General features: G+C 44.5%; 1 protein-coding gene across 3 annotated transcripts in view; it reads right to left on the bottom strand.

Annotated features, from left to right (window-relative positions):
* Positions 1 to 13,733, bottom strand: part of LRRC9 (leucine rich repeat containing 9) — a 75,937-nt gene that overhangs the window by 55,221 nt on the left and 6,983 nt on the right. For all 3 annotated transcript variants that reach the window (XM_059723367.1, XM_059723368.1, XM_059723369.1), the window contains exons 6-9: positions 12,651 to 12,833; positions 9,978 to 10,133; positions 4,619 to 4,830; positions 1,937 to 2,068 (exon numbers count right to left, since the gene is read on the bottom strand). In XM_059723367.1, coding sequence (XP_059579350.1) covers positions 1,937 to 2,068; positions 4,619 to 4,830; positions 9,978 to 10,133; positions 12,651 to 12,833 — 683 coding nt within the window. The remainder of the gene's footprint in view (positions 1 to 1,936; positions 2,069 to 4,618; positions 4,831 to 9,977; positions 10,134 to 12,650; positions 12,834 to 13,733) is intronic.

Genomic DNA, 13,733 nt, shown 5'->3' with positions numbered 1-13,733 from the left:
TTGATGTTTCCTGGCAGAGAATCCGAGTGTTTCTTTACAGGCGCTGATGATGGTGCCCTTGAGGATACCCCACACACTGCTGACATTCTCCTATTGGTGATTGGAATTCACCAATTTTTCATTGACGCACTGAAGGAAGAGTTCTCACTTGCTTGGGTCCTTGAGTTCTTCAATTGTGATCTTTCATTGGCATTGCTTTTGCTGTAGCCATCATCTAGGAGCCAGTTTGAGTGACACAACCAAGTAGATGAGTCAGTGATCAGTCCAGCAATCATCAGCTCCTAGCAAAGCTCGGGTGATGCAGGCATTGTTGTGACCCCAGACAATGACATAGTCAATCAGAAGATCTAACATCTTCATTTGCCTGCTCTGTCATTGAGGACTTGTAGACCCATGGCTGGGGTCTGGGCAGGCTTATATTAGTGGTGACCTGTAATCACCATGTCAAAGCACCATCAAAGGATATATGTGGCTTTTCAGGAGGGAAATCACTGCCATCTGCTGTCCTCAACACATCCTCAACAGCAGCACATGGTGGTGCTGCTGCTACTTGGTCCACAACTACTTATTCATCAGAGTTACCCCTGCTTATTTCAGAGCTAACCTTCCCTGAAGGTCATTCCACTATCTGCCACTTGTGGATGCTTTGGGTAGCACTATAGCTCTGCCCCACAGTTACTTACTACTACTGACCCACTGAAATGACTGGCAAAACTCTCCTTGATCTCAATGAGATTAAGATCAAGCCTGCTAACCTCCAGCCTTGTTTTGTCCAAGGAATATATGTGAGGATGCCATCAACTTTTAGATGCTTTATACTCTTCAATCAAGTGCTAACGGAGTGAAACTAAATTGAAATAGCTTTTACAATGAAAGGTCTAAAAAAATCCATATAATTTCAGTTTCATATGTACTGAGAAGAAAGTTACTAGACGATGTTTTTATTTTTTTGAATATTTATATATACACTGTGAAGATAACAGCTCATTTACATAATTACAGCTACTAGAACATTTTATTGAGTAACTAATTTAGACTATTAAAGTTACTAAATCTCTTTTTCAAAATGCTTTTTAGAATAAAGAGCTAAACTGAATTCTTTGTTTTGAAGGTGTAAGTAGTGCCAAAAGTTACTCAGAGTAGTTGATAGGCAACTTTTTATGATTTTACTAGGCAGCAATGTAGCTTAATGGCCAGATTACTATAGTGGGTTTTAGCTTTGTCTCCATTCCTTCTGGAACTCAATCTCCCAGCTGTAAAATGTGAATAATGATATTACCTATTGCAAAGCAGTGTGAAACCAACTTATGAAAAGTGCTATTTCAGGGTATTTCCATAAACAATAAAGGATAGAATGACAGATTTCAAGGAATAAGGCAATGAAAAATTAAAGAGGCAGTTCTTCTATACTTGTCCACTGGGGTTTTCTGCCACTTCTACTGGAAGGTGAGCAGGGGGACTGGGCATTCCATACCTTCCATGCCAGATACATGGGCTCTGTGTTGGCTCCTTCTGGGGTAGTGTAGAGGAAGGTGGAAAAGGGCCAATTTATTGGTCACAAGCTCCTTTACAGGAATCCAGATGACTCATTGCACTTACTCTAACCAGGGGTAGAAGCTGTGGAAAAGCTATGAGCCCACTCCATACTTTACCCATGGGTTAAGAATCGATTTCATTCTCTCAAGCTTCTGCACAGTTCTCCCAACAAAAATAAGGGTCTTGAATTTAACCACAGAGACCAAATTTAGACTTAGCACTAGCGGGGTTATTTCCTACTGTATGTTAATGAGACTTGTGCCTAGACCTAGATATGTACCTGGGGAAAACAGTTCCTTTAGAGAACCACAGGTCATAACATACTTTCTAGTTAAAAAATAATCACAAACCTTTACAGTAAGAAACAGGGCTTAAAACATTATTTTGCAAAGAGCTTTACCAGGAATCAGTTGATGAACCTTCTTCAAAACATGTGTTTCCCACTGTTTCCAATTCAGTCCGTAAAAACTGCACTACTAAACTATTGCTTTTCTTCTTCTTTTTAACTTCCATCTGGTATATTTTTTCAATTCTGTAACAGAAACAGAAAGGTCAATTTGGCCGGAGTTGTCTTGGTTTCAATTTTTACAGCATGTGGTTAGGGTGGCCTTTTATGATTAATCCTGTTTTTGCAAGAACTCTGAGCTTCATTCTTTATTTTGCTTTCTATTTATTTTTCTGTGAACTCTGATGCTTAGGAACAATATGGCATTTGCCACCATGTAGAGAAAGATTCCGTGTTGACCTGAGATTCTTTCATTCTGTCCCCAGCATGGGGGTTTCATTTTCTGTCCAGTACTGAAAAATGTTCTGGTCCAAATGCCAGCACCAAAGGGTTGACTTAACATATAGGCCTGATACAGACAACTACTCAGGACACCAAACTTCAGGGCATGGCCAAATGCTTGCACAACTCCCTCAACTGTTCCATACCTGAACAGTCTAGTACAGTTATTTTCAACCAGGGTGCTATGGTACCATGGGGTGCCTTGAGATCCTTTTAAGGGTGCCACAGAGTGCTATGCAATGTTAACACTGTTAGGTATGCAAACATGATTCACAAGATAAATCCAAAGGGTTAAAAAAATCCATCATGTTAAAACCATTCTGACTTATTGTGGTCTTTCTGAATTCTTTGCAACAGAAAAATTGCTCTGTTATGCTTTTGTAGTAAAAAACTGAGCGAAAACTAAGAGGTGACATTTTCCAAGGGGTGTCTTGAGTCTATCAAGGGCAGCCTTTAGTCTAAAAAGGTTAGGAACCACTGGTCTAGTAAAACTGCACATGCCCCACTTCCCTTCCTTATGGATTGTTCATCTATTCCTCTGAGAACCATCTCTTGCTCAATGCATGATCCAGTCCCTCTGGGTCAGTGGTAAGGATGTGAACAGTTAAACATTTAAACGTTCACATATTGATAACCAGTAATACCTTACCAGTTATTGTTTAACATGGAGTGAGATGGGGAGCAGTCCAGCGGAGAAAGTGGGGAGGGGGAAGAGGGAAGCGGTGCAGTGCCCCTAAAGGTGGCAGGACAGGCAGGAGAGAAGGAGGAGACGAGGGGAAGAGGGGCCTACTACTTAGTATGGCAAGGAAGTGGTGAGGGAGCTGCAAGGGACCTCATCCTTCTGCTGGTAGTGCACCCCAGCCCCTTTCCCACCATCTGACCCAAGGCACATGTGCACCTGCTGCCAGCAATGAGCCAGGACTCTGCAGACCCTAGTGAAGCTGTTTACAGCTCCCAGCCACCTGCCACCGCCAGCCCGGACTCCAGGCAGGCCCCTGCTGCCCACAATGGAGTCCATCACTTAAAATCTATAAAAGCCCTTTTTTGTAGGGAGATGTTGTACATGAGTCTCGTGCTGGTCACCTCCTCAGGGGTGGATTACAGTCATAAAGCACTTGTCTCTAACTCAAGAATTCTAAGACAAGTGCAAAAATTATGCTGGAATTACACTGCCAATATCAGAGTGGCAATCAGAGGGTGCCTACAGATGTTAGGGGCTGCACTTTATACAAAGCACCATGAGTTAGCGTCATCTGCACCCCTGATCCAACAAACATTTGTCTGTTGGGTCAAGGGTGGGGGGACTCAAGCCTGCCTGCTCCAGCTCTCCTGGCCAGCAGGTGAGGGTGCTCCAGCAGCCTTGGAGGAGGCTGCTTAACTGCCCCTCTCCCTTGCCCTCCTCCCCTCCCCCCCAGCTCTGGGGCTGTCAGCAGGGAAGGGAGCAGCACCCAGCCACAGGCTGTTTTGTTTTGCCAAGCCTGAGCTGGAGTGGGGAAGGGGTGAAATGGAGTCCCCTCGCCTTGTGGGCCTGGCCTAGCTCCCCCTAGTACCCTAGCTGGGGTAGCTGGGGGACAAAGGCAGTGAGGTGAAAGGGCTCCATTCCACCCCACCCTGCAGTTCAGGCTGAGCAAAACAGCCCAAAGCTGGGTGCTGCTCCATTTCCTCCCTCCCCTACTGACATCCCCAGGGCTGGGCTAGGCTGAGTTGGTCCACACTAGCCCAGCCCCACCTCTCACATGAAAAAATACCCTAAAGGGAACACAAGTTTCCAAGGCACTTTGCTTTACAGCACCATAATCTAGCAGCTAATTTGACCAACGTTCATTTTTCATGCAATGGGCCATTTTAAAAGTACTCTGCAGCCTTGCACATGTGTTACTTCACTTGTGTAAGCACCCAGAATAGCAGGAAGCAAAGGTTTGACCTGAGCTTCCAAGGCATTTTGATGGATTTTTTTGGGATCAGTAAAGTTTTCCAAGCACTGATTCCTATAACTAAGGAACTGTTTTAACCCTAGATATTTTTATTTAATCCTTGCCCTATTGGTTGAAAGCACTAACAACATTCTTGTAACAAGTTCAGTTCCTACCAGTGTCCTTAATTCAGTAACCCAGTTCATAGAGGCTACTGAACAGCCACTTTAAAATATTTTTGTAACAGTATCAGCTTAGCAGTCATTTGAAATAAATGAGAGAGGCTCCAAATTCTATCATCAAAACTACCAAGCACCATCACACACAGTTTAACAGTGCACATATTTCTAACTGCAGCTCTTATGTAATTCATGGAACATACTCATCCAGTTTTCTGTTCCAGAATGTCATCCTTTCTCTCAGAGCATCTAATTTCTGAGAAAATATCTCCTCAAGACTTGGCTCCTCATTGGCCTCATCTGTGTAATCACTCTCATCGCCCACATTTTCAATATCAGTTTGTTTACTCTCAGCAGATGATCTGTTGCTCTGGATTTTGTCTGATGTCTGCAGCTCTGCCAATTCACGTTCCAGCTGTTAAGAGAAAATGCGTTGACATGCAAAGGCAATATGTGAAGTTAAGCTATGGTTGGAAACTTACTGTATTTATTTCTCAGGGAAGACAGGTCTTGAAGAATCACACTAAGAAGTGAACCTGAAAATATCAACTAGAGAATTAATGCACTAAAATAATTGTTTCCTTAATTTGTCAGTAAATCCAGTGTTGCACTGTGCCTTTCCTGACCAAGATGGCCAACTCTGACCTGAGCAGTCTCATCAGCTCTTGAAGGCAGTAGAGCCAAGGGTTCATCTCTTTTGTTTATTCCCGAGCAAGACTGAACCCATAGCACTACAAGGCTGACATAGAATTCTCTTACAATTGAATTTCTTTTGAGTATTGGCTTGACTCTAAGACAGTGGTGCTCATTCTTTTGGCCCCACAGGCCAGATGAGTAGCACAAGGCTGGTCTGTGCACTTGGATCAAGCTCTGCACCACCTCAGCCTGGCCACAGGCCACCTCCTCAGCCCATGGGCCAGATTCAGCCTGAGAAGCCATGTCATCTGGCCTGCAAGGTAACCCAGCCATTGTTCCTCCACCGCCACATTTTTGGGCCTGCAGGGAGCCAGATAGTATGGCTCCGCAGGCCAGGGATTGGGCACCCCTGCTCTAAGACTTGGGCAAATTCACATTAGGTGAAATTCACTTCTTGATGCTGAGACAACACAAGGCCTATGCATCGCTTAGGTACCACTTACGATCTCTGTACAGATTAAGTACCTTGCAGGTCCTGTACTGATCAGATGCACAGTGATAAATTTCCCCTGCAACTCAGTGAATGGTTGAAAAATAAAAGGTCAAAAATCCACTAGACAGGGAAAAAAAAAAGAAAGATTTTCCCATCTTATTTCTACTATTAGTTGAAGACACATTTCAGACTGAAATTGCGTTGTAATTGCACAGCAGTTACATCTTTACTTGAAATTCTTACTTGATAGATCCAAATCCCACTACAGTGAAAACAGAGGGATGCTGGTAACTCAGGTAACACTATGAACAAATCACTGAGTACAACTGAATGATGGCAGATAATATACATGCATGCTCTTTTTGTGAACTGAGTTCTTTCTTGAGCTTTGCTGACAAGTGAATGTTTCCTCCTATCAATTTAATGCACAGGGAGGCTTAGGGTTTGTTTGTTTTTAATTTCTAGCTGAATTAAGAGAGAGAAATTATATTCCAAAGAAATCTAGGAATGCGCGTGCACACACACACATGCTCTTACAGTTTAGCTTCAGAGTAGTGAAGCCTGATAATCTCAGCATGGCATCATTCAACAAAAAACAGACTGCTCATTTAATCCCATTTCTTAACAAGTGCACTCCATTTAACATCTCCCTGGAAACTTGCTACAGGAAAATTTTAGTTTATAATATTTTGGTAGATGCCTAAAAGTTGTATAGCCAAGTGTTTATCAGCTAGAAGGCTGGTCTTATTCAAAGCCACTTTGGACAGCTTTCGAGTGACTTCAGTGAAACTCAAATATGGTCCATATACTCTTAGGGTACATGCAGACATCAACCGCACCTGGTCTACAATCCTGCAGTTTACTTTAAACTAAGTGATCATCAAGGATCCTGGTTTTCCATTTCCCACGGAAAAACAGAGAGAACCACGGGTTTCCCGTTTTTATCAGAGAAAATGAGGATTTCTCCTTTTAGCAGAGAAACCCGTGGATTCCCTGCTTTTGCAAAGAGCTCTGCAGGCTGGTTGAGCTCCAGCCTACAAGAGCTGTTTGCAAACAGGGCGGGAAACCCCCAGCCATGCCCGGAGGGGAAGGGGGAAGGGGAAGGGCAGGACCTGAGGCTCTAAGTCAGCCACAGCTCCACTCAGCTCAGCTTCACTCTTCGCTCCTGAAGCCTGAGGTAAGTGGGGCTTGCAGGGGGCTGGGGGCCCCTCTGGCAGGGCTATGGTTGTGGTTCACGGCTGGGGGGCACTGGCAGGGCTGGGGGGGAGGGGGGCAAGAGATGGCCCCCCCCACCTGAGCAGGCACAGCAGTGCAGGAGCCGGCTCCATGCTGCTTCTGCTGCAGAGCCTGTTGTTGGGGGCAGGGAGCTGTAGACTTAGGTCCCTGGCCCCATAGCCCTGGCAGCTGGGGGCCCCCTCCAGCAGGGCTGGGAGGCAGGAGCTGTGGATGGGAGTGAGAGACATGAGTAGGGTGGGGGGCTGTTGTGGGGGCAGTGAGGGGCACCAGCAGGGTTGGGATGGCTTTGGGGGTGAGTGAGGGGCATCAGCAGGGCTAGCGGGGGCTGCAGGGGGCTTTTAATTTTAATAATGGATTTTGAGGTTTTTATCAGAGAATTTGTGAGTTTTTATCAGAGAAAACCAGGATCCCTGGTGATCATAGATTGGGAGTGGTGTGTCTGCGGGTGGGAGGGAGGTTGGAGGGCTAAAAATAGCCCAATTAGGGACAGGGTGTGGGGTAAGAAGAGCACAGCCCCTGGGCTGAGGCAGGCAACCGGGCTTTCCCAGTCCCGGCATTGTGCTCTAAACATGTGAAGACATTCACTAGAAAAGGTGAATTCACTAGAAAAGGTAAAAGTTCAGACATTCCTGAACTAATGTACTTCCACCTCCTCAGGTGATATAATTTAGATTGGGGATGCCATTTTTGGCCCAATTTAACTTCCCCAAACATCTGTACAGATCGGCACTTAGATCAACCTAAACCTCATTAGTAGTGTGTACCGATCGGCTGACACTGATCTGATTTCCAATACAGCTGCCTCCAGCTGGTAAATCCAGCGTGGTGGAAGGGGAGTGGGTAGGGAAGAGGCATGGTGGGGGCAGATTAACGCCCCACTGTGGTGAAGGAGAGGGCAGGGACAGCGACAGGCACTGCCCAGGTGGGGCGGGAGGGGGGCCCAGAGCTGAGGTTTGTTGCAGGGGGACGGCTCCTGCTGCTGCTTGCACCCCAGGAGGGCATGTGGCCCCTGTATCTGCACAGGGCAGGGCGGGCTGCAACTGGGGCTGCGTGGGGCTCTTCTTGGTGGGGGCTGGGCTCAGAGCAGGCAACAGCGGTGCTGGGAGGATGCTGCATCCACCCCAAATTTCACTGCCACTCCACTCCCAGTGCTGCCGCCATCAGCTACCTGGCGCAGCCCTGGCTCAACTCCCCGCCTCCACCTGCATGCTGGGAAGAGCTGGGGCTTAACCTGGCGGCTGGCAGCGGTGGCACTGGGAAAGGAGCAGCAGCAAAATTGGGTGGATGCAGCATCCTCCCAGTGCCGCTGGCACCTGCTCCGAGCCCAGCACCCACCGAGAAGAGCCCTGCACAGCCCTGGCTGCAGCCTGCCCTGCCCCACACAGATCTGGGGAGCATGCCGCCCCCGTGCAAGCTGCCCCCCAGGCTTGAACCACCCCTCCCAGGGTGCAAGCAGCAGTGGGAGCTCCCTCCCCCGCCCATGAGCTCTGCTTCCACCACACCGGAGAGCTAACCAGCTCTCCACGCTGCTGGCTGTGCTGCTCGCTGACTGGGCATTTATTGGCTAAATCATCGGCCCCATCAGACCAATATCCAATACAGCCAGTTTTCTTTATATCAGTACCAATCCAATATCAGACTGATGTATCGGTGCACCTCTACTCATTAGTTAGAAGGAATTTTAGTTGTGGGTGCTGTGGGGAGCCAAAGAGAATCAAATGAGTCGATTAAAAGTATCAACGAGCTATGCCTCCCTTATTACAATCAGTGCTGTAGCGACCAGCTTCCAAAAACTGTTCCTACATGGTAGTAATTGAATAGCCTATGGTCACAGTGGTCACAGTTTGGTTCATAGTGAAGAAGACCTATTTCCAAGGGAATTTCAAAAATAATTCCAGTTTCAGTTGTGCTTGTGTGATGAAGTGCTGTAGTTTGTTTCAAGGGAATCTACCCCTGTTACAAAACTCACCAGTACAGCACTGTACCTAGACTCCTGGCAGCCCCAGGTGAACTTTTAGTATTAGGCCCCAATCGCCAGAGATAACAATAATAATAATGTTTTAATTACCATTTTTGGTCCCCCTTTCTGTCTGGGCCCGAGGCAGCCACCCAGTTTGCCCATGCCTGTATTCTGCCCTGCACCAGTACAGACTGCATCTGTCCTCATCTACCTTGGATTGCCAACATGCTCCTTCCATTTAGAGGGAGAAAACAAAATGCCTGTGTTGTGTGTGTTAAACTGCATATACTACTAATAGATTTGGCACATGGTAACAGTTCTGCAGATTCTGCGCCCTCATTGGCAAGCCCAGGGTTGATGAGGATGGATGCAGTCTGTACTGGTGGGTTTTATAATTGGCGTAAATTCCCTTGGAACAAACTACAACACTCTTTGTGCTTATCACACAGCCACAACTGAAACTGGAATTATTTTTCAATATTCAGCTGCCTTTGTTGTCTCAAGATAAGTTTAAAGACCAATAGAAAATTCAGTGAGGACAGACTGTAAAAAAAAAAGTTTTGCTGTTCAGAATTGTTGGGGTTTAACTGGCATAGCACAAAATAAACTGTTGCCTAATACGTTGCTTATGCTGTTTGCAAAGAAACTGGAAGAGAATGTGTTTTCAGTGAAATCAGAAAACTGTAATACAAGAGCTGGGCAGGAAACGGTTTTCCAATTTTATGAACATTTTCTGTAAAAGGATGAACATGAGACTACAATATTCTTGAGAAAACAGGGTACTCTACCCCACAATGTCCCATGACATGTCAAGGAACACATGTGAGAGATGCAGGTTCAAGCCCCTGGTCTGATCGATTCAGAGTACGGACCCAAATCCCAGTTATCCACATCCCAGGTAAGAGCCACAATCACCAGGTTATTGGCTATCTAGGGTAGGTCTCTCTCAGTCTTTCCTGCTGGAGCTGTATTGAATAAATGCTTATTAGGCCAAAGAGGCAAAGGGGCTCTCTTGTGATCAGACATTACAACCTGGATCAAAGAAACCTTTTGCAACAAAAGCTTTGTTGAAACTGGTTTATATCCAGATAGATACAACTGAAATCTGAAATTAGCCACATATACCTATTTAAAGCATTCTGCTGTCCAAAGTTCTTCCTCCTGCCTAATGTTTTAATTACAACATTTCTCAGAAGATACATCTCGCTGATGTTAACTTTAAACTATTTAAACTTACGTGTTTTATGGTGCAGCTGATCAATTTTATTCGATCTTCTGGCAATTTCTGTAATTTGCATTTTCTTTCCTTTAGTTTTTCAAGTTCCTCATTGAGCTGCCTATGAACACTTTTTATACGCATGTTGTAGTACATTATTTTTTTCGTTGCTGTAGTCTTATGTGACAAAAACAACAGGAAAAATTATGAATCAGCAAAACAGCATTAGCAAAATAGGACCAGTAATACAAGTATCTTATTCTTCCTAAGAATATATTTTAATAGCAAAATATTGATGAATTCAGGTTTGCCTCTTACATTTCTAATCTTAAAAATTACTTTGGGAACTGTACATTCAATTCTTATGGCGTTATAAAATGGACTATCTGTCCGGCAATGAAAACAGTCTTATGCTACAAGAACTTAAAAAAATTAATTCATTTTCAGAACCAAGTACTTGTATTAACATATAAATTGAATAAATAAGTACATTCAAAATACTCTTAAACTACACTGACTTAAATTAGTTTTGCTTTATACCCAAAGAAGTAATCTGATAGGATCATGAGGAGTGCTTTGCATTCAATGTATTAGCATTCATGCTTTGCATTCATGTATTAGCTAGTCCAACAGTTACACTTGTTGTGAATACCGTTCCTCTAGTGTTTTGCAAATGGTTAGGCTGCCTACACACATTCCAATAATGTAGTAGAATTCTCCCAGGTTTGTCTACCTGGTAGAAAAACTTATCCAGAGTCACGTACATAAACATTCAAATGCGGAGGCTCTGAAGACTGGAGAGTTTGCAGTGCTGACACCATGTAGCTCAGAGGTGAGGGGTTCCTGTGCACACATCTCAGAATGCTCTGCATGCTCTCTTAGTCTGCCTAGCAACAGATAGTAGCAGTGCATGCAGTAGCCCTGATTGGCTGACCCAGACTGCCCATGGTAAGCCTGCAGCATAATGTGGGGAGCGTGAAGGGGGCATGTTCTGATCTCTGCTGGAGCAGCAGAGTCCAGCAAGTGACACACCGTCTTCCTGGGAATGAGGTGGAGAAGAGATGCTGGAGGACTATGTTCACTTCTGAGAGAAACCACAGCATGTACACACATTTGCTCTTCCAGGAGAATCTCTCCAGGGAGTGACTTAATCTTGGTTGTTCTCAGGTTATTTTCTTCCTAGAGTGGCCATTTTTAGTCTGGGAGAAAAAGCCTGAATATCTGTATACCCATGGTTTCTCCTGGGACAACAGCAGCAGCAGCTCTCCCAGAAGAAACTAAATGTCTGTACAAGACCTTTAAAAAGAAATTGTCATTTATGACTATAGTCATACAAAGTCCCTAGTGCTATAGGCAAAAGACTGATGGCAGGCCTCAAAACCCAAACATATCATATGACTTGAATTACAAAAAAAAAAAAAGACAGACTGTGTAAATATTTGTTGCTATCCTTTTCTAACTAAGAGTTACATTTGACATGATTTATTTTACAAATACCTTACTTGAACAGGACGGCTTGAAGAAGTTACTCCATTATAGGATGAACAAGGTAGCAAAAAAGGACAAAACTTTTAAAAAGTCTTTAGTCCTATGCTTGGAATATTGGAAACATTGCACATATTTCATCAGATTCTCTCATGGCCTCTGCTCTTATCTGATATATTTCTACATGACAATTATAAGCAAGTATACTAGTAAACCTTTTAATTTTTTAAATAACTGCATGCTGGATTTTTCTGTTGTATTTCTTGTAATTATTGCTTTAGCTACAATCTCTTAATATAAACACCTGTAGAAAGCAGAGTAGATTTGTACCTTATATAATGTCTGTATACATAGAAACTTGGCATTCTGTTTTAGATTGTTTAAACCAAAGGTGCTCAACTCCCAGCCCATGGGCCAGATTTGGCCCCCAGCACCATGTCATGTGGTCCATGGGGTGCCCCACAGCCCTTTGGCTATATCAGGCATGGGGGGGTGGCAATCCTGGTGCATGGGGGCTAGGCAGGGGTGGCACAAGACCCCAGAACCTGATCTCATCTGGGTGGGATTGGGCCTTAGGGTCCAGTGCCACCTTCTGCATCAGGATCAAAGCAGGAACCAGGACCATCTCCACGTGGCCAGGGTTAGGTGAAGGCAGTCTGGGGCCCTGCAGCCTGTGAGCAACACTGGTTTAAACAATGGCAGGTCCATTTTAAAATGACTTTGCTTACACTACATTTTTGAGGGAGTCAAATAATTCTAATTCAGTAACATTCTGCTTCTCAACAGCAAAGAATAATGGTGAATACTAACAACACCCAGCCTTCCCAAATTGTTACTTAGGCCTCTAAACAAATAGAGATTTCAACAACAAAAAAGACAGATAAAAATTGGGTTTTTTACATTTGCTTTCAGTTTTCAAAGCTTTTGTGGTTCATATATTCAATTATTTTCTCTCAGGTTAAACATAATTTTTTTAAAGGAGAGAAGGGAGTCTCACATAATCATTTGAAAACCAAATATTTTGAGACTCCTGACAAATGACAAAGGTTGTCAGCACTGCATAGCATTACATCTGAAACAGGTATTCCACCTGTTGGCTGAAAGACAGAAGCTGGGTAATAATGGCTAGTTGTCACTAAAAACAAAGATCTAGAGAAAAAGAGACTGTTCATATTGTTGCCACAGCTAGAGGATAAAATCTATACTTGCCTCTGCCAGGACCTTGATTTGGGTGTGGGATACATCATATGTATCAAGCCTTTGAAGCTGAGGCATGTGATACAACACATGAGTAGCATAATTACAGAGCAGGCAGATGGGATTGGGCTCATACTGAGGATCATTCAGTCCCAAATCTTTCAGGTGAGGGAGCATTGCCAAGTTGGTAAGTTCCTGAAAAACCATGAAAAACACCAAGACAAAACATGATCATGCTCATTATTAAAACGAGCTTGCATTTCAGCATGAAGGCCAGTCACCATTTTTAACACTAAAGGCTTCATACAATGGAGGTGGGGGCAGTGGGACTAGGCAGATCTGGGGTAGTCTCTGAAGGCAGGAGCATTGCATTATTTTCCTTTTCTGCCAGGCCCCAAGATCCTCCCCTGCAGGGACTCCCTTGGCATAAGGCTTCATGCCCTGGAGAAGACAAGGTCGGATCAAGGTGATGGATATTCTGGTGGCACATTCCCCAAACCTGTGATTCCTTTTCAGGTAACAGCTAACCCTGTAATGGTTAATGTGCCTGTTTCTCCCTTGGAGTTGTGATACTCCAGCCCTCACTCTCTTCAAAAGGAGCTTTGTAGGGGCAACAGCTTGTGGATGATGTTTTCTCCAAGTAACAGCTGCAGGAGGGAGACTGGGAGGCAACAGAGTCTCAAGGTCTACATGTCAATGAATCTGTGCCTCTATGGAGTCCACAAGACCTATGCAGATTTTAGAGGGTCCACTTATTTTGGGAGTTGCTCCAATTATGTGGGAGTGATGAGCCCTCAGAGGAAGGTGTCTATGAAATGAAATTCTATTTCCAGCTGTCAGGAAGAAGTTGCTCCTCTGAGGGAAGAATATGAACCTCAGTATCCTGACTTGACCCTCCTTCTACTTCACAGCAGCAAATCTGAGACCAGCAGCTCCACCACAAATTAGCAAATCATCTGGCTGTGCCAATAGGTGGGGAGTTAACTTCATGCTTCCCTGAACAGAATAATACAAAATGCTACACATGATGTAAATTCAAAGGGGCCAGGCTATAATGTTGCTGTGGGAAGTTTAACTCTTATAATCCCTGTGATA

The sequence above is a fragment of the Alligator mississippiensis genome, chromosome 2 (genome assembly GCF_030867095.1).
Source record: "Alligator mississippiensis isolate rAllMis1 chromosome 2, rAllMis1, whole genome shotgun sequence".
NCBI lineage: Eukaryota > Metazoa > Chordata > Crocodylia > Alligatoridae > Alligator > Alligator mississippiensis.
The sequence above is the reverse complement of the archived record's forward strand: the minus strand, read 5'-3'. Positions and strand labels throughout refer to the sequence as shown.